The following is a 21,854-nucleotide window of genomic DNA, read 5'->3' on the forward strand; positions in this document are numbered from 1 at the left end:
CCCAAAGTTCAATTTTCATAACTTTTTACATTTGTGACCTCCATATCTTGAAATTCTTTAAAGCTGGGGGGCTGAAATTGTAATAACTAGTATCTATGAGGGTCCCCTGTACACCCTGAGAATTACAGGTCATTGTGACATCCAAATTAGGGGATATGGAGGTTTGTACACAGAGCTGTGAGGATGCAGAAGATAGAGATGGATACACTTCACAGACAGAGCTCGTGCTATGAGATGGGGGCAGGGCTGCCTGTGTCCCCTTCACATGAAGGCTGAGCTGTGTGCAATCCTCTGAACGGATGATACAGAGCAGCCTGAGATCTGTGCATGCGAGGACGAGAGCTGCCGAGAGCTGGGCGGGGTATTCAAATCAGCCGGGCGGAGCAACCGGCTAAAAACCTCTGGGGAGAACTATGTATACTATGCATCTTGGCAATGCAACTGGTAAGGAATAAATTCTAGTATAGCTTACTGTTGCCAGCTGTCACATGCAAGGAGGCTGGGAAAAAAGCCAGCTGCAGAAAAGCTGCTTCATGGAACCTAAAATTTCAGACCCTAAACACTTTAGTGAGCTTATGAAGTATGGAACTTTATCCTTTACCTTGAAAGTGCATCTTTATTGCTCCTCATCCTACGCTATGCTGTCAAAAATACTGTTTCTGATACCTGGGACCAACATCTTTGTTCTGGGAAAATTGTTTCACTTTGCTATTCCTCTTCATAGAGAACAATGTCAGCTCTGATGCATACATTTCAGATCCTACTGAAATGTATGCATCAGTTGTGTACTACTATTAGGAAATGATACCTGTCTGGTGATGATCCATCTGAGCCTGTGTTAGTGGCCAGTTTTAAAAAAGAGGAGATAGTGCTTCTCACAATACTAGGGAAGACTGCATAACAAGTGCAATAAAGCAGGCATCCCTATTGGAATTTGTGCATTAAAAAGGCAGAGAAAAGTTGGCCTGGCGGTACATCATTTGGAGGGAGAAATCAGAACCAAAAATTGTATTTGGTATCTTTTAGTATTCTGCAGATAATCAACAGAAATCCAATGCACACTCCTACATGCTTTTGTACATTGGAAACGATAACCCACAACACATAATGTCAGTATGGGCCATCTTTGTGAAACCAAAAAAAAAAGAAAAAACAAATCAAAAACAATAAAAAAAGTTGCATTAATTTGCCCCACAAAAATAATGTGGACATTACATGCAATTTTACGGATAGTTTTCATAATTTACACTGGACCCTAGGAACTGTTCTACTATGGGTGCCTTATTCTCATAAATATGCAACAGGGTCCCTTGTTCCTGCGCTCTATAACACTTTATCACAACCACATGTAGGTCATATTGACTGGTAGCTTGAATTTTTACAAAAACTTTCATGTTTACAAAACACTTTTTGTGGGGTATTTTTTAGGCATGCATCTTCAATGAATAAAGCCAGTCAAATTATTAAAAACATTTCATATTTTATTGTATCCACATGAATTAAAACACCAACATCGATGATATATTAAAATTCATCATATAATTTTCCACCCTAATGAGGTCATTTGAATAAACAACCACAATGTGTCAATACTTAATTTGACAATAAGCAAACTGTATGTATCTTCTATGGTAATAATAATTCCTCCTTGCCTCCCTGTTGGTGTGCCCCAAAGTTCAGTCCTTGGACCTGTTCTATTTTCTTGGTACACATCGTCACTCGGTAGTCTCATAGCCTCCTTTCTTTGTGTTTCAATGTTTTTTTTTTAATTGGAAAATCCTAAGGTAGGATTTTCCAGTGAGAAGTACATCTTGTATATTTAAAGACAGAATGAATGGCTCTTTTCCATTGTTCTTCTGAAAAAGAATTATTCAGCTCAATCTCCCATTTCAAAATTTGCTTGGATAAAGACTTGTTTTCTTTGCAGTGCTTGGTAAATTATCAGAATACCTCGAGTAATTTGAGATGACCCGGTAAAAAAACCCACTATCTGTGGTTGCAAATAAAGCGGTGTATAAGGCTGGTTTTTATGAAAGTAAAGAATCCAACAAAGTATAAGCATCGGTAACAGGTAATCCCAAATAAATTATTTTTTGCTGAAATGACATATTAGGTGGGCATGCTTGTAAATCTCAAAAAGTTAAAAAAGATTCAATTGTTTCCAATATATTAAGATCAAGAATAAAATAGGAATAAGTGTCAATCGTATTTCTGCAGAAAAAATAGTTGTCTGAGACCTAGAAACCACTTCAGACCAGACAGAATTATATTAATCATATGAGTCTGGAAGGCTAAGGCTCCCAGCTTTCTTATGCGTTATCATACCAGCATACCCATTTCTGGCTTTACCATTAGCCCAAATGTATTGTTTCAGTAATCTCTGTAGAGACCTAAAATAAGTCCTGGGTAATCTTTCAGTTTCAAAAAAAAGTGTTAAGTATTTATTTTGAAAAATCAAAGTAGTAGGATATGTTAACGCTATCCCTAAATAAGAAATCTCATTTGTTGAAAGACATTCACCTGAGATTGTGATAGTTCAATAGGTAAAGCTTGTGTCTTCCGGTCATTTAACCTATAGTATGAAACCTTTCTCAACTGTTGTAAAACCCTATATGCCGTAGGAAGGGAATGATCCAGTTCTGCTAAAGTCAGAACCACATCCTCCGCGTACAGACCTATTTTGTGTTGTATTGAGTTTATAGGGATGCCCATCTCCGAATGACACCTGATTAGTTCCGACAATGACTCCATAGCCAGAACAAAAATGATAGGGGACAAAGGGCAACCCTGCCTAGTACCATTTGTCACCTGGAAGGGTTGCAACAATACGACCGATGTAAGGACCCTGGCAGTTGGGTTCGAATATAACGCTGCTATAGCATGAAATATCGGGTCTCTGAACCCAAATTTAGACAGTACCTTAAACAAATAACCCCAGTGGATCCTGTCGAATGCCTTTTCAGCGTCTAATGCAAGAACCACAGAAGGAATCTTATGCAATTCGACAAATCCCATGATATTTAACATACGACAAGTACCATCCAGTGCTTGTCGTCCCCGTACAAAACCTACTTGTTCAGGTTTAACTAAATAGGAAAAAAAAAAATATATAACCGATTAGCAAGTAATTTAGCATAAATCTTAATGTCTGTACTTAACAGGGAAATTGGACAGAAATTTGAAGAAGAAACCAGATCTTTCCCTTGTTTGGGAATAGTTACAATAGTAGCCTGTACCATCTCTGACGGAAAGGCGCTGGACTTGCCTTAAGGAAAATAGGCAGCATATATGGTGACAATAGGTCTTGAAATTGTAATATTCACCAGGTAGGCCATCTGCCCCTGGCATTTTGTTAGTGGAAAGAGAATCACTTTTTATATTTCCTCAACTGAAAATGGCGGGTTTAGTAGTTAAACGGTAGTCGTAGACAAAATAGGTAATTCAATCTCATTTTAAAACCGTTCAATCTCTTCAACCTTAGGTTGGTAAACTAGAGAATCGTCCTTAAGATTAAACAGTTGAGTATAGTAGTTACAGAATTCTGAGGCTATTTCTAGTGGATTAATAATTTGAACTTTGGATCCAGCTTTAAACAAAAACAGGATTTTAGATCACTGTAGTTTACTCTTAAATTTAGCGGCCATAAGTTTAAAAGTTCGATTACCCTGCGTATAATAATTTAGTTGTAACTTTTGAATAATGTGAGCATGATTTGCCAAAAGAGGCGTTCTCAAATCCTGTCTACATTTAAAAAGCTGTTCAGTTAACGTAGTAGAAGGGCTCATTTTGTGTTGAGTTTCCAAAGTTTTGATGGTGGCAGAAAGAGTAGCTGATAGTTGTCCTCTCATTCCTCTATCTTTGGACGCAAGCTGAATCAGAATACCCCTAATATATGCCTTGTGGGCATTCCATTATATAAAAGGGTCTATTTCTTGATTGTTGTTAAATCTGAAAAGTTATTTTATGGTATCTCTGATTTGAGCAGAATATGCCAAATGCATGAATATTCTTGAATTAGCCCTTCAGATTCTAGAAGGTATTGTGTGATATTGGTCCTCAACACTAAAAACTACCGATACATGATCTGACCATGTAATACTATCTATTTCTATCCAAAAAAATTTTCCCAAGAAACTCAAATCTGTCAAAAACATGTCTGTAGGTGAGTAGGATTTGTGTGAAGATGAATAGTACGTAGAATCCTTTTCAGAGGCGTATAAACAAAGCCAGACATCATATAAAATAGATTCTTTTAAAAAAAGTTGCAAGGAGGTTCTCTTGTAGGGTTTTGTTATACAGAAATCAAGTTGTGGATCAGATACTGCATTAAAGTCACCACAAAAAAGTAAGTGACCTTTTTGTATAGATCAAACTTTTTTCAGTACAGATCTTAAAATTTGATTTGACCCACATTAGGTGAGTATACATTTACAATCGTAAAGGGTGCATCATTAATTGCACACATTAGGATAATATATTTGGTCTTCAGGTCAAAAACACTATCATAAAGCTGGAATGCCACTAAGCTTTTATTAGCTATAAGTAGCCCTTTACGCTTTTTACCCGCATTAGCTGTGAAAATATGCGGAAAGAATTTATGGGTACATTTAAGCGGTTTGGCTACCATAAAATGTGTTTCCTGGGCACACAAAATCACATCCGTTATATTTTGCCGTGGCCCACAAAGCAGATCTTATATAGACCTTAGTATTGATGGTTAATATTTTAACCATAAAATAGTAATAGTAAAATAAGCTATACATTCGCCAAACACACGCCTATCAAATCCCGAGAGTTACCAAATCGCTGTTGAACAAAAAAAGTCAACTTGTAAAAATACAGCATTACCACTGAAAGAAAAACAAACAAAAAAAACAATAATAGAAAAAAAAGGAAAAAAATAAAAAATTTCCCCAATATGGGTATAGCACTTCATGACCCAAAGTCAAGAGTACTTGGAAGAGGGGAAAACCCATGTAATCTCTACAAGAGCTCTATATACTTAAAATATTGCTGTATAAGTTATAACACGACATACTAATAAAAAAAAAAAAGGTAAATCCAAAGTCAAAACAGACCCAGCATATTACTGCTGAACAAAACCATATGATGCACCTGTAAACAGACATCATAAACCGATCACTTTGGTGACCTTGCAGCTTTACGATAAACTTCCTGCAACTCCTGCCGCAGTCTTGGTGAACGTTGTGCAAGCAGTGGGGAATCATCCACTTCTAGGCCCTACTCACTAAGAAGTGTAAAACCCTCCTCTAATGGTGGAGATCACATGTCAAGAACCAGATTAAGCCTTTAAAATCGTCAGCGGGAAGTCCCACCGATGGGGGATAGATACCATGCAGTCGGAGCATCTTGATTACCGGTAAAAACTTGCGCCTGGCCAGGATCGTCGCTTGAGATAGATCCGCGTAAATGGTAACAAGGGAATACGGTTCTGGTAAAATTTCAATATTTCTGGTAGTTTGGAGCAATTTCTCCTTGACATGGAAAAAAAGTTTTCTGGCAATTACATCTCTAGGGATTTTTGCTGGTGAATGAGCAGGTTTCGCAATTCTAGGAGCCCCGTCAATCATCAGTTCTCCTTGAAGAACTTCTGGTAATACAGTGGATATCAGCTGTTGTAGATAGGTGGTAAGCTCAAAAGAAGGTACAGTTTTCAGTAATCTGCAAAAATTAAGGTTATTCCTTTAAATTTAAGTTATGGGAGTCAACCAGCTTGTTATGAGCCGTAGTGATTTCTCCCATTTTGCCTTCAATGTGATTTATTCTACCTTCTAAAATCTGCACATCTCCTCCAGGTGTAGAAATCAAAGAGGAAAAGTCAGTTTGTAGTGACTTCCTGAGAGATAATAACATATCCTTAAGCACTGTGTCTACAACAGGGGCCTCAGATGTCGGAAAGTCATCAATATATTGATCCATCAGTACCTCATGTGGAGAATCCTTTTGCAATAGAGGGCCTCCCAACTGAGTGAAATCGCAAGTCGATGGATTCTCATTGTTAACTTCAGAATTAGGCAGCTAACCTGATTCATGTAGTGGAGGATTGCCAGGCGATAGTGGAGTTTGCATCACAGAAGATATGGGTGCCTTTTTAGAAGTTGATCGAGAGGTTTTTTCTCTCTTTTCACAGGTGGCGGAGTAATAGCGCCACCGCCATCTTTGATTTCCTTCCCCGCCGTTTTGGTAAAAAATTCAGTCAATCTCCTCAGTCCGGTCTTCTACTTCCTCCCTCTAGTCATCTCCTCGGTGTAATCGTGGCTGAAATGAGCCCGGTCAATTGCTCATGGAGTCATGTAATGAGTCGCTGGGTGTAATTAGAGCCGCGCCGTGGACAGAGCTCCCTCAGAAGGCAACAATCTTCCCGACAGGCCCCCTGCAACCCCTATTTAATGTACAGCACTGTGTAATATGTTGGCACTAAATGAAAAAGGTTTATAAATAGCTATTAAATAATCACAAATGATTGTTTTCAGTGACAATCATCTGACATTTATGTGACATTTGTATCTGGGGTTAAGTCTGTCAAGAAATCTCTGTGTATTCTGCTTGGTTTCCAGCAGTGTTCATCCACTCTTTTATTCTTCTCCAATTAATCCCTACAATTATGACCCCCTTATATCCACTTTATTTATTCCTCCACTTGCCCCAGCTGTGGTTATTCTCTTTCCTCTCCATTTTCTCCTATTGTTCCCATGCTGTTTATAATTATTTTCAGAAATTGTTATATTGTTAAGCTCAAAATAATGCAGGCTGTAAAGAAAAGCGTTTGAATTAAATGATCCTCAGAGAATGTGGCACAGTATATAATAATGATATTATGTACATATGTTTTTCTACAGTGCCTTACTAATCTAATACAATCGTTACATCTGTGTAAAGTGATATTTACCAAAATATGGCTCATTTGGACATCCTTTTAGTCGAACTCCTTTCTGAACACATTCAATTAGGAAGTGGCGTACCAACTCATTTGTCATGTCACTTACTAAGAGAGAGAGGATAAAAAAAATATTTATATAAGCAAGGAATACGTTTTAATTACAGTCAACAGAATTGATCAGATCAGATATTTTCAGGTGATATACAGTACTTTATATCTGTTTTACAAACAGGATTGGAGAATATTATTACATGGAGAATAATGCTTCTTTACCCTGATTTACAAGAATGCGTTTAAATCAGTTGCCCAGAGTTTACCTGGTGCAAGCTGAACATGATGGTGTATGCAGATTGAACAAAAGACAGCTTACTTGAATGCAAACATTATTACTTTCATTTGTAGTTAAGAAGGAGATAAAGTCAAAACACTGCAAGAAAACACCAAACTCAAGAAAAACGAAAGAAGAAAATACAGGAAAACTCCCCTGTAAAGTAGTGCTTTATGTTGACGCACACACACACATATATATGGTTGCCTTATATAAACACATGCTTACCAGATAATGTCAGTGAATTTGCAGCCACATATGAAATCCAGACCTGTACAATTCAGGGCTTATTCACATGCACATATGGTTTCTGATATGCTAACCCTGACATGTACAGATTACAGATTATCCAAAATTTTTATAGACATGTAAACTAAAAAAAAGCTACCTCAGTACCCTAATTTATAAATATGTATATGATTTTAGTTACTGTTAATGTTCTGCATAGTTTGCATGTGTCACAAAACTTTAAAATATGCTTTTAGAAGAATAGATTTGTAACATACTGTGGTAAACACTAGCTGGCACCAACAAGTTAAAGCCAAACTCTAATATTTTTTAGTTTTCATTATTCATGGAAAGAGGTTAGAACCTCCGGTTTAAACAATGCTTGGATCCTCAGTTTCTGTTCTATTTGACATCTTTTACAGTGTTCTCTTCAGAGATTTTTTTCAGCCCGGTGGTGGTAAACTGTAACTGGGTTGGCCAAAAAGTGGGCGGAGCAACACACAAAAAAATAAATCCTACACTTAGTCCACTGAAATTCCTTCCTGATCCCCTGAGGCAATCAGATACCACCTAGATGAATACTCTGATTTTTTTTTTTTAATGAGTTAAGGACTTGTCCTTAACTTTTATAATTGTTCCAAGATCTCTCACCAATTATGTTAATGTTAAGGGTAACATACTCTCTTAAAACTTGACAATTTGTCAGTATTCTGTCCTTTGAAAAATCAAGCAATATACTTTAGTAGTAAGTGAAACATTAGTTCTGGATCATTGAAGATGAAAACATTTAGTACTAAGCATCATCAAGTGGAACCATTCATGAATTTTCAATAAAAACACCAACCAAAAACAAAAGACCACAGAGGCTTTTTTTAATCTAATGTGTATCCAGCATATGCAGCAGTGGAAGCCCCTGGTTAGCCTCCACCAGGGGCAACAAAGGAAAGCAACAAAACCCTGCCATTCTTTTATAGCGGTCTGGGTTCCTGCTGGTTAAATTCACACTTAAACTTTGTCATTGTGGACTTGAGCATGATTTGTAATCAAGTCAATTAATTGAACATATACACATGATCTAGTGACAAATCTCAAAAAAAAAAAATATATTAATATTGTTCACATTTGTGTTTTTCTTTCTCAGGCAGGAAGTAGGGCAAATCTCCATTTGCCTACTCTATCCACAACCAAAAAAAAAAAGTTTAGCAATATATACGCTTTAACAATAAGGCATGTAAAAATTAAACAGATAGGATTCAAAATCAGACTTCTGTAAGCAGCTTTTTTGACAGGCTACTAAGATCATAAACAGGGATTAAAAAAAAAAAAAAAAAGTTAAAAAGTGAATACTTCATAGCACAGTGTCTTTTCATATGTTTGTATCCTAATTTTATATGATCATGACTAAAAATACATTTTAAAAATATTCTAGCTCAAGCAGGAACATACAGAAGTGAGAGGAGTGATGAAACATCCTTGAAAAATCACTGAGGCTTTAGACCAGGGGTCGGCAAACTCCGGCCTTTAGGACAGATACGGACTAGCCGGTAGTTCGTTCTGGCCTAACGACCCCCTGGCCAATTTGGCCTAAAGCCGGAGCCGGCATATCAACCAGGGGGCGTTAGGAACTACCGGAGCTCCGGTGCCGCCCCCTTGCAGTTGTTCCCTTAGTTACTGCGGCCGCCGTTGATATTTCTGCCGTCGCGTTAAATAGGGAAAGCTCCCTGAAGGTAAATCCCTCTCCTTCGCAATGCATACAGAGGAGGAGGTCTGGCCTAGTGTGCTCCCGCCCACCCCATAAATGGTCTAGTAGCCTTAAAACTTTGCGACCCCTGCTTTAGACCTAGAATAAGGTGACGTCATCTGTGTTTATCAAGCATTCTTTAAATATATGTTTAATATTTTTATTATTTAAAGGCTTGGTTTACATGGACAGTGTCCCCAATGTTTACCCTGATTATTTAAAGCTTGCTGCTTTTTAAATTTTTTAACTGCTTGTAAATTCCTATAACACCTTCAACTGAAACCAATAGGAACATTTGCAACTGTTTACAAGCTTTTAAAAACACTTCCAAAATGCCTAAAATCTCAAATTAAAGCAATATGGGCATTTTAGACTTGCTTTAAAACGCTTGTATAAACTCCTATAAATGGATTAAAAAGTGGATTGGGCGTTTATAAGCTTTTAAAAAACGGTTCATGTAGTCAGAGCCAAAATCTTGTTTCTTTTAGGCATTTTACTTTTAGATACATTTGTTTTTTTTGCTTAACCCTGTATCACAAACAGTATGAAGCATAGACTTGCATAAATCTGAAGCATATATTTTCTGAAGTATACAAGTCTAGAGCTTGGGTCACAGCTGACATTAGGTCTATATTTCCCCATAAAGTCCTAAAAACAAAGGGTTTTTTTATGTGGAGCATAAGATCATAATTATCCTTCATTCTAAGGATTCATTTCTACTGGAATTTTGTTCCAAGAATTATTAAACTATTTTTTGGTAGGGGGACATGAAACCGTAATATATCAAAATTGTCACTTTTGACAACTAGTCATTATTTCTAACTGCAAATCACACACTAAAAAGGCTGAAAAATGTAATTAGAAACATTTTATTCATAACAACTTATAGTAAGAAAGAGTGTTCTAGTTTTAATTTTATCAGGTAGGAAAATTCCTGTGGTATGATGAAATTTAATAAACACAAATGAAATTAGCTTCTGTGTGGAGAGCACAATAAGAACACTTATAAGCCACTGGCATACCTTTTTTGTTTAGCTGCATTACAGATGGAGGTGGTGTAGCAACTTTCATAGCCAATCCATAGGCTCCTCGAAACGAATGACTATCTCTAACAATAAAGGAACCAGGTTCTTTGTCCTTAAGAACTGCGATAGCTACGTTAAAATGAAAAAAAAATTACCACAAACATGAAAACATGTTTATCTACTTTCATAATTAGGCATTTTTAGGCTTTAAAAATAAGAGTTGATTTACTTGACATTTCTCAGCATATTTAGCCGAGCAAAATAATAGTTTTTCTGAAATTATCTTTTCCCATTATTTTGTACATAAAATTACTTTTTTTCTTGTTATAAGAAAAAATATAGGTGAAAGTAGGTCACATCACCTAAAATATATTACACATAAAAAACTAGCAGTGACTTGATATTGTTCCTTAACTGAAGTGAATCAATCGAAATGTATCAGACAAGAGGAAAAATTGGATTTTTCATTTACTGCTGAACAATCATAAAAAGCAAGGGTGATCCAGCATATAAAATACTGTATAAATATACCATATCTCCTTAGCAATTTAATTTCATATTGGTATTTAAAGGGATTTTTTTTCAATAATAATAAGAATTCAATAATATAATATGTTGCCAACAAACTTCCAATGTATTATTCAAGTTACAGGGGAGAGCCTGTAATCAATATGGGGAGGTGTCAAATTTGGTGTAAAAGTGCTGGTGGTTTAGAATCAGATTCTTCAGTTCTTGTATATAGGGAGAAATATGAACCAGTGTCATCTCCCTTCACATGTCTTCTTTGTATTGGAAGCTTTCAATACACTTTCTATTTGTAGACGTACCTCGCAGGTACAGGTCTATGACTACTCTAGTTACACCACATTGTTTGGTTTGGACCAGTCTTACTGTAAAAAAATTAACTTCTCTAATTGGTAGAGATCCAGGAAACTGTTGATAGTTGCATCTTTCAGGCATCTGGATTGTCTAGGCTCAATATCTCCAGAGGAAGGTACTTAATCAGGGTGTAATATTAAGGAAGAATCAGAAGCAATATTAAACTGCAAATGTAAAGACCTTATCAGAATGGCAGCTTTATATTCAGGAATTGACAGCATGTGTGTACAGACCATTGCTTCTTGCAATTCCAAAAGAATGCATTTACTACACTTTTTTTATCTAGTTGTACTATCGTTATTTTATTTTTTTTTTTTTTATTTGTATTTTTATTTAGTTTTTTAAACAAAATCAATGACATACAAACAATTTAGAGCAAAGAAAAGGAGGATATATAAGGGGTATTTTAAATGGAAATAATGGTTATTTGGAACCTGTTTTGGAAGTTAGAGACTAATTAACATAGTAACAAACTAAGCTAGCTAATGGAAAATCTGTTAAGTGAACATCCTGCAAAGCAGTGGCATCGAGTCCATGTGTCAAGCAGTGGCATCGAGTCCAAGTGAGTCAAACGCAAAGCAATAGGACCATTCCTAAATTCTGAAGATGAACCGGCAACAACAAACTCAAAGAGAAAACAGTGAGAAAGAAATGAAAGGATTAAAAGGATAAGATGAGATGAAGGAAAGCAAATATGCAGACAGCTAAAAGAAGTAAGACTTCCAAATAGCGTTTTAAGCCTCCCAAATCCTGTAGAATTTATTGTTCCTATCCTGAATAGTTGCTGTCAAATATTCAATTAGCCAGATATCCTGAATCCTGATTTAAAGAGCGTATGCAGCTTCCAATTAGATGCAATAGGAGTGCGCATTGCAAGCAGGATCTGAAAAGTAAGTTTTCAAGTTATTAGGGGTAACTGCTCCAATGGTAACCCTAATAGGCGAGTCAGAAGATCTAACGGGAAGTAATGATGAGTAACATCTGAGAGAAGTTGGTTGACCAGTGACCTAAAGTCCCGAATCAAGGGTCAGTCCCGGAAAATGTGTTCTATGTGTCCCTATCAGCCCGTACTATCATGAATTTTAACATGCAACATGAAATGGAGGCCTGCAAAGTCTGACATGTAGCTCTTGGGATTTTTGCATGATCAGACCTTGGGGTTCATTTTATGTAACATCCACTTCTGGAAAGATTTGCAACTAGAATGCTTCTTGCCTTTATGGGGATGATCACATTTGTTAATGGTAAGTGAATCAAAGGCATTGGATTAGCACAACTAATTTTTCGCTCACAACTTCTGCTTATTTAATTTACCATACAGACTAAATTAAAAATGACATAGTGTCATGTGTTGTTGTTCATGTGAGGTTGTATTTATCTAATTAATAATTAGCTAATAAAGTTTTTTTTTATTATGTCCTGATACGCAAAACCTTAGGATAAACAAATACTTTACTTTCTTTTTCTCATAGTTGTACATTTCTATGCATTTTTTATGTTTGTGCATGTAAGAGTTTAGCGTGAGAAGCCTGATGGTTATTTGCCAGGCCTCCCAGTAATCTGTTTCTGAATAGGGTTTGTTCGCCAGCCCTTGTTTCATTTGATTCCTAGATAAACTTAAAGCTTTTTTTTTTTTTTTTATTCAAGATATCATTCTGCAAAAGAGAGAGGTCTAGAAGTAAAATAGTATGTTTAATATTATGATTATGTCAGCAAACATGCAATGTTTGGGGTGGTTCCCCATTATTTCTATCCTAGTAATGTGAGGGTTCTGATTAATTATTGGGCTCTATAGTTCAATAACTAATGTGACATCAGGTGTGAGAAACAGCAGCCCTGTCAAGCTTATGTTAAGATGAAGTGAACCTATTAAAATTGAATATTTTTTGTAGCCAAACGTTTTGGTATAGTACACAGATCCCAGTTATTACCAAGGCACCATTTTTGCAGTATGGAAATTATGTATGAAAATGAATGTATAATGCACAAAAAAGGCATACATTTTGGCCAAGGTTTTTATGTTAAGGTGATGATGTTTTCTGATATTATTATTATTATATATATATATATTATTATTTTGTGATATTATTGTGAGGGACAATATTCTTGGCCAAAACGTAATGTTAAATTTTAAAGGGTATTTTAGGAGTTAATTCATCATTTGTCGGTGGTAGACTGGATAGAGGTAGAACTGCAGTAGGGAGGTGCTTTGGCTCTGTTTAAGAGAATAGTTGATGTAAGGAGGAATAGTGCCTGTAAATCTCGTCCTTTAGGATGGATCCTGGGCCAGGCATCTGCATGACTCGTCACTTATGGACTTTGTACTGCTTCTTCAAAGAGAGTTTTTTGTTTTGACCATTCACTTTGAGATATGTGGTTGTTGCACAGAAAATTATTTCTGTCCATTCTAGATTTCCTATTGCAGTCTGATGATATGTTGTTTAATTCTTGTTTTATGCCCATGTCAGGGCTTTACTAAAGGATCTCCTTGGAACTTGCTTTGCCTTTGTCCTTCATTAAGGGATAGAACAGCAAAGTGGGTGCAGCGAAGGGTATTGTTTGGGGTGGTTTAGGTGTGTGACTAACCTGGTCTTTCATAAAACATTCCAACACAATGTTGGTTGCATTTTTTTACTATACTTAATTTTTTAAGGTATAACAAACAGCTCAAAAGCAGTTTTGAGAACATTGGGAGAATTGTTGACGCCACTAGCCAAAGATTAGGCAGTCCAAAATTTGTAAGCATAGTGTTTTTGTTTAATTACTTTATTATATGGTCACATTATATATTATAATAATACAGATCAAGAATAATAGGAGAGATACAGTGTATATGACCACTTGTATAAAGACTACACTGAAGGAAAAATTGATATAAAATATATTTATGTATCATCTCTTTTTAAAATATTTAATATATTGTTCATATACAAATAAAGTTGATTATATGAACATCTTAAGATAGGTGTTGGCATTCTGAAAGACATTTAGGAAGTTATGAGTGTGGCATTCATCCAAAATTATTTTAACATAGAGTGAATGTTTGGTGAATTTCACATTCATTAATTTTTAACCATGATTGTGATGTCCTGTTTATGATGACTAGCAACAGGCCCCTAAAACTAAAATGCGAAGAAGCCTGGGTTTTGTGAAAATTATTATAATCAGTATCTGTTACACACCACATATATCTGGTAGAATTTGTGCCAATAACCTCACTGCATGTGAAAAAGTCAACTTCATAATTTTCAGCTCCTAAAATTCAGGGAATATCTAAGACTGCTGTAGACAATTTTTTAAGAAAACAGTAGGAACATTGTACAGAACACAAAATTAGGAGTTATTTATAAGAAAGAATGAAAGATGTATGTGTATCTAGTTATATACCATTACCAAGTCAAGAACCACGCAAGAAAATGAAATAAAACATTCAGTGACAAATACCTTGTTCTCTTGATATTTCAGGCTTATACCAAAATTTGGAAGTGTCTTGAACAAACTTTACTGTCATGTGCTTAATATCTGTTGAAATATCTAGAAGACAGTGACAATATGTAAAGATCAGTCATTTTAATGCCACAATATGTTACTTTTGCTATCCAAAATATGTTGCTTTGCATTGGTTGACAGTTAAGTAATAATTCCCAAGCAGGTTTTTGGTACAATTTTCTTACTGTATATTTTAATACTGCAGGTAGTATTTTAAAAACGTTAATTTTAAAAGCAAAAAAAAAGGGAAGGCTCCGGCAGTAAAGACTGAATGGGAGCGCAGAAGCCTTCTGGGATACATACGTCACATATCCCAGGAGGCTTTGAGCTGTTTGTTCTTTTTTTTTTTTTTTACATTTACAGGAAAATACATCACCCGATTTTGAGCTTGTGCAGTGCAAGCTGGTGAGTAGCAAGAGGAAGAAAAAAGATGGTGGTGCATGGTGCTTTCTTCACACCAGGAATAAGGAAGAATTCAGGACAGTGTGAGATCAAATTGAGGCCAGCGGTGGAGGGATCAAGGGCTCTGCGGAATTAAAGGTGTAAAGTAAAGTGGTATTTTTTTTTTCATGAAAGTTCCTCTTTAAGGTTGTATGTTTAAAAAAAAATGTGTCACTATCACAAACATGCATAACATTTTGAGTCTCTCTGCTGTGCGATAGTTTATTTTACATTTTTACAAGTATTTTCGTGATTTCACATATGGGCAACACGTTGGTCCAGTGGTTAGCACTCTAGCCTTTGCCTAGCCTTATATATATATATAATTGCCTTTAGACAAACTTTAATGTTCTGAAAGATTAAAAATAAAATGTCATTGTTAAATGTCAAATGTAGGTAAAAAAGCATTAACATCCACCACTGTCTTAGATAAGGTAAATTTCAGAATGAAAAAACTCAGAAACTCAGGATGAGATAAAGGCTGCATGACAATAGGACCACAAAAGTATTTCTTTTATTATACTGTAAAGCAATTTCTTTATTTCTACTGTAAAGCAATATCCTTGATTTTATCCAGGTTTCTTAGTGAGAGAACCACCAAAACTCCTCTATGTTTACACCTTAAAATATTACATCTGCTAATTGAAAACTGTATTGAGGATTGCAGTATCTTTAGTGCTTTTTAACTCTTTATCCTAACATACACATTCAGTTCACACATACTCCTTCAAAATCAAATAGACTCAAATATCTGTAGAATGACAATCTATTTTGTTGTTATTTGATTTGAGAAGGTTTAAAAAAGCATGTGAACCTCTCATTGTGTTTGTGAGGTTTTCTCCAACAGGGAGGGCAAAAATAGAACCTTTGATGGGTCTTTATTGTTGACTTTGTCTATATAAGGGGGGATCCAGGAGGACAGGAGTTATGTAAAGACAGGAGTTATGTAATAGAGACAAAGACAGCAATAAAACCATGACCCTCTACTTAAAAAAATGCTGAAACGGGTAACTCTTAGATAACTGTTACCTTTAAAAAAAAAGTTTTTTTTTCAAATGCCTTTAGGTGATTTTATTACTTTTTCAGAATACATAAAGTGCATAGCCTGGGTATGGGTACACTTGAAAGTTCTGTATACATATAGTAAATTTATAAAGCGGTAAACATAAAACAGCATATCAGTTTGCCTCATATTGTTGTGCACCCAAGGTTAAAACATTTTCTTACCTGGGAGTGAAGAATCAGTAATAGACTTTGAAAAATCAGGAAGAAAATTAGGAAATGGAATGCTAATTGTACTGCCACTATGTGGACTGGAGAAGCCACTTGAAGAAGGAGAAATGGAACCAAATGAGCGTTCACTTTCAGAAACTCGTTTTTTCTCAGGAAGTGGTGGCTGTGAATGTTGAGTTTTTTCTACATTCTGTAGTAATGGACTGCTTTGGTAATGAGAGTTGTTATTGTCTACTGAAAACTGTGATCTTAGTATTTTAGGAGAAGCATTTGTACTAGAGAAATATAGCACCTGCTTTTCATTAAATGTAGGGTTATTGTTAGCATTCAGAAATCTGTCAAAATTGCAATTTCCCTGAACAATTCTGCTTTGCGGTATCTCCTGTACATCAGCAGCCACACAATCCAGACTGCTTGTTTCAAGGGTCGGCATCCCTGACGTGATGCCACTGTTTAGATTTACAGGGCTCAAAGACACAGTCAGTTCCTGGGTGATTTCTGGAACCCTATTCCTCTCCTTTAATGAAGATTGGTAGGGGGTTGAAGGCTTTAGTGAACGTTCCATCCATACTTTTTCAGCTTCTGAAACTCTGTTTAAAGGGAAAAATGTGCATTACTATTCTTTAAACACTGTTTATATTAAGGGTATTCACTGACAACATACGTACAGGATCTGTAGAACTAAGATTGGCAATAAATTATTTTGCATGGATGCAGTGTATTTTGTGATCTCTGCATGTGTTTTTTTTTATATTTATTAGGCATGTCAATGGTAAGATCTTCCCCCAGGTGTTTGTGGTGGATAATTAAATTGCAGTCAGAAGTGACCATAAATGCAAACTATTACTATAGAGAAACTAAGAAAAGAAATGAATGTAAAATATTTTGGAATATAAAGTTTAGAAAAAAAAATAGATGCATAAGATTAGGTTTACAACTCTAAATGTTATTTACAAAAACTCACCCTTCTTCTCTGCTTGAAAAATTATCATTCCTGTGTGAGGAAGATCTTTGCAGTTCTGTCATAAAAAAATCAGAGTTTGTCCTATCAATGCTCTCAGAAGGTAATTCTCTTTGAAGGCCTTCACTGCAATACTGTTTCTCTAAAGCAAAAACAAATATTTCAAATATTTCTAAAATTATTTTTTCATATGTAAATCTGTATTTAGTATATATATATATATATATATATATATATATATATATATATATATATATCAATCATGTAACAAATTATACAGTGCTTTAAGTCAACAGTTATGGCACTAACTGCCCCTTAAGTGAAACTCACAATGAGGTTGGTTTTTTGGGTAGGGCAAACTAGGCTATTGCCAGAGCCCCAACCCCTCTCCAGAACCTCAATTAACAGAGTAGCAGGGTGTGCAGGGAGATGAAATGCTATGCATTTGGGGTTCCATTTTACATTTGTCCAGGGATTCATGTTGTCTAAAAAGTCCCTGCTCAAACTTATTTCCTTGCCCCATTCCAAACACCTGTGACCCCCTGCGATCCTGCAAGGATAGATTGCTAGTCACTGCAGCTTTGTATCTTTTATACTTATTCAATCATACTGGTACTACAAATTCCTAACTTCCTACTCCCTATTATTACCTGTAAACACAAAATAGATCTGCTGTACAAATTATTTCGTAATAATGATATCCTAATAATATAATTATAGTTAAGGTAATTTCTTTTTGTCAGTACAACTTACAACGGTTTTATTGTAAAAAGCAAACACATTCTTAAACAATAGTTACAATACCAGTAAACTAAAAAGGTTTCTCATAACATTTCACCACTAACAAAAAGAAAACAATAACAAGTTCCCCCTCTCCTGTATTTTGAATTTCCCCTGTCTCCTTATTCTTTGCTATTTCTTTCTTATAACTGTACACAAATGATTAGCCACTATAGGTTTCCGAATCCTCATTCAACAACAACAAAAAAATGGACTGGCCAAAGTTGTTTGACCATGCAGCCTGTTTTTTTCCATCCTGAAAATAATCATTTGCAATACCCGATATGCTAGACATGGAGGCGTGCACCGACATCACCGGGAAGTCCCTGCTGACTCATCGAGTGCAGAAGACCCTAGAGGAAGAAGAAAAAAGACGCCAAGGAAGAGAGAAGACGCGAAAGAAGACTCGGGACACCGACGGATCAGGTAAGACTCGATTTACTATTTTTTCCCATAGGTTTTCCTACCTTCTTTTAGCATCTTTTTTCCACCCTGAGTCACACTCAGGGTTACTGCTCAGGGGGTTAAAGCTCTTCAAGGCTGGGGAGGATACACAAGTGAAGCTGGGTTATCCAGCAAACCTGGAATGAATCTGGTCCAGAATAAAAAACATTTGATAACAACAAGCAAATGACTTTTAGGAAATCCATTCCAGGTTTGCTGGATCACCCAGCTTCACTGATGAAAGTGTATCCTCTCCAGCCTTTGAGAGCTTTAATAAATCAGGCCCAATACCTTTTTGAAGATCCAAAGAGCAGACAATAGGCTAAAGGCTAAAACATAATCTATAAACAAACACAATTTTCACAAAACATTTGTAGTCAGGAAACATAGAGATGTACTACCTCTAATTTCTTAAAAACCTGGGAACCCAACCCTCGATTTAGGAAGAAGGCTGAATCACCTTCATATTGAATGTTACAAAGGTGTTCAGGCACCTTGAGCTCTAGGATGCAATAAGCCAAGCCCTCTTGGTAACTGTGGCAAAAACCCCTAAACTTTTCTACCACTGGTACTAAGACAAGAATGTTCTTTACCCCCTAGCGTTCTAATTCTGTCCGTATTTCACCGAAATATGTCCAATATTTAAAAAAATTTAATAACAAACTTTAAATAAAAAAAAACACAAAAAATACAGCATATATATATATATATATATATATATATATATATATATTATAATATAATTATATCTATATATATCCAATACAAAATTATTTGAGTTTCCCACCGCTCCTCCAACGTCACCGGGAGAACGTCTCTGCAGTCGCCGGCTGAAGATCGAAGAAAGACGACGTGTCCCGAGGAGCTGCAGGAACTAGCAGGACGCCAGGGGATGACAACAGAACAAGGTAAGTGTTTTTTTAAAATGTTTTTTACATTTTTAGTGACCCAGAGTGTGACTCAGGATTACCACTTTTTGCATGGAAAATCCACCCCGAGTCACACTAGGGAATACCGCTACGGGGAGTGAAAAAATGTCTTTTGACAGTCATCGGATATTCCTCTGATCTTTGTAAGGAAACAGATTGGAGGGAAAAAAAAAAACTTGTTGGGAAAAAATGAAACATTTTGTTGACTGATGCTACAATTCCCCTAACCAAAGAATGTGGGACACAAATCAGGGTACAGAAAAACAAACCATCACAAGCATGGAAAAATCTTTATATAGGAGTAGATTTTTCTGGAAAGAAGTATTATTGCAGACAAGCAGGTAAGTGATGTTTTATAACAAATGTGACTTCGCTTGACCCTTCTGCAAAAAAATCCTGCCTGCTTACAATTTTGGAATACAGAACCTTAGAGCTAAAATTTAATTCCTACAACTTTATTTTGTTTCCTGACAAACATGCTTCTAAAAGTGAACATCATAAGTACAGTATTACCATCAGAATGGTGATCAAAACTCCATGTTTCATTACTGCAGTAACACTATCTAAACGTTTTCATGAGTAGAAAAAGTTATGCAAAGGTGGTAAAATTAACCACTATAAATCTTTATTGTAGCGTGGTTAAAAGATACCAAATTTATTTTTGCTTTTATTTGTATTTGATTTATTTTGTATTTGAATTTGTTTGTTTTTTTGACAAAGAGATGGCAAAAGTGATAATTCAGGTTTGGCAAAAATTACAAAACTATAAATAATGGTGATATTTTAACTAAATTGAGAGTTTGAAGGAAAATTTCCTTTTCCCTTATCCCTTTATGAAAAAAACAGTATCTTTTTTAAGTCTCTATTAGCTTATTAATTACACAGAGGTAATAAATATATTTAAAAAAATGTTAATTCCTCCTGCGAGAGGCAGCATACACCCACAGGTCTCTGATATAGCACTGTGCCCTTCAGTGAATGATGCAGTAAAAACTTACTTGTACATCATAAGTCCTTCCTACTTAATGCACTTACCGTACCTTCCTGTTTGGCTTCTTTCACTACACAATACCAAAAGAAATTCATAAAGGTGTGTGTGTTTCTCCCTCACAGTCAATGAACCTGATTTATTAAAGCTCTCCAAAAATAAAGAAGATAGACTTTTATGAGAGAACCTTGGTGATCTTGCAGACCTGGAATGATTTTTTTTAATCATTTGCTATTAGTTGTTTTTAAAATGTTTTAATCATTGACCAGATACATTCCCTGCTTGCTGGATCACCCAGGTTCTCACATGATAGTCTATTTTCTCCAATCAAGTCCAATGTCTTTATGCTTCAATCCTCCTGGGCCAAAATCCACAGACATTATTCATGTATCAGATATCACTAAATTTAGTATAGTATGGTTTAAAAACAGTCAGAAAATGATGTATATCAAAATCCTGGTCTGTATGCTTGAGGACTGAAGTAAAAAATCTAAAGCTATCTTTGTCAGCACAATTAAATATGTTCTGTTTTAATAAATAACTCAACAATAAAACCAGAATCATCTAGAATTTTGTCTTGACAAATTATGTTTTTGCAGTGCACGTTTTGTGCATTTTTAAAATGACTAAATGCTTGCGTGAACTACTACCATTTTATTACACATTTAGTAGGATTTACATTATACCACTTTCAATATTACAAACATTCCTGTATATTATGCTACATTAAAAGCCTGCTGTACTAAGAAATACACCGAATTCTGCAGCACTTCATATTTTAGGCAGCGTTACCAAACTTTGGTTTACGATTTTGACAAAAAAATACATCATAAATTTCAGTAAACAAAAAACAAATTCAGCCTTGCACAATGCAAAGTATTCATTTTAACTCTTCTCCACCTACATTTATTAAATGCATTGCTAACAAAAGACAAGATTCATGAATCCCAAAATTCTGAATTAAAGACAGGGAAAACATTTTGCAGAGATTGTTACCTGACTAACCAAATAACACGGTGAAAAGTTAAAGAACAGACACCTACCAAATGAAGCAGACATATCAAACATTCTTGGCAAATGTAACAGCTACAACGGCTTGGAAAAAAAAAAAAAACTTTCCCAAGTACTGCGCAGATCCGTTATTTTTCCTCAACTATAAAACTTCCTGCAGCTAGTGAACTCAAGAAGCGGATGTATTTAGACGGAGGAGGCTCCTGCTGCTGTTCGTTTGCTCCCTTTTCCTCCTCCGCCTACTAAATGTTCTGACACAGGCATTCTAGATAGGGATGTTTCTCTAATCAGCCAGCAGATGACAAGTATAAAACCTTTTTTTCTAAATGTAGTGGCACATGGGACATTAGTCAGCCAGCACTTTTTCTTTGTAAGCTAAATATAGTAAGGAGAGCAGCAGCTTTTCATGCAGGTGGTTTTTCTTGACAGATAAAGTCACAGCAAAATTTTTACTGCTGTGATCTCTGAAATTGCAA

The 21,854-nt window shown here is 35.7% G+C and overlaps 1 protein-coding gene across 1 annotated transcript in view; it reads right to left on the minus strand.

Annotated features, from left to right (window-relative positions):
• Window positions 1–21,854, minus strand: part of TNS3 (tensin 3) — a 216,767-nt gene that overhangs the window by 20,207 nt on the left and 174,706 nt on the right. The window contains exons 15-19 of the mRNA XM_072411956.1: window positions 17,230–17,368; window positions 16,260–16,855; window positions 14,547–14,636; window positions 10,221–10,352; window positions 6,911–7,006 (exon numbers count right to left, since the gene is read on the minus strand). Of these exons, the coding sequence (XP_072268057.1) occupies window positions 6,911–7,006; window positions 10,221–10,352; window positions 14,547–14,636; window positions 16,260–16,855; window positions 17,230–17,368 (1,053 nt within the window). The remainder of the gene's footprint in view (window positions 1–6,910; window positions 7,007–10,220; window positions 10,353–14,546; window positions 14,637–16,259; window positions 16,856–17,229; window positions 17,369–21,854) is intronic.

This window comes from Pyxicephalus adspersus, chromosome 5, assembly GCF_032062135.1.
Source record: "Pyxicephalus adspersus chromosome 5, UCB_Pads_2.0, whole genome shotgun sequence".
Taxonomy (NCBI): domain Eukaryota; kingdom Metazoa; phylum Chordata; class Amphibia; order Anura; family Pyxicephalidae; genus Pyxicephalus; species Pyxicephalus adspersus.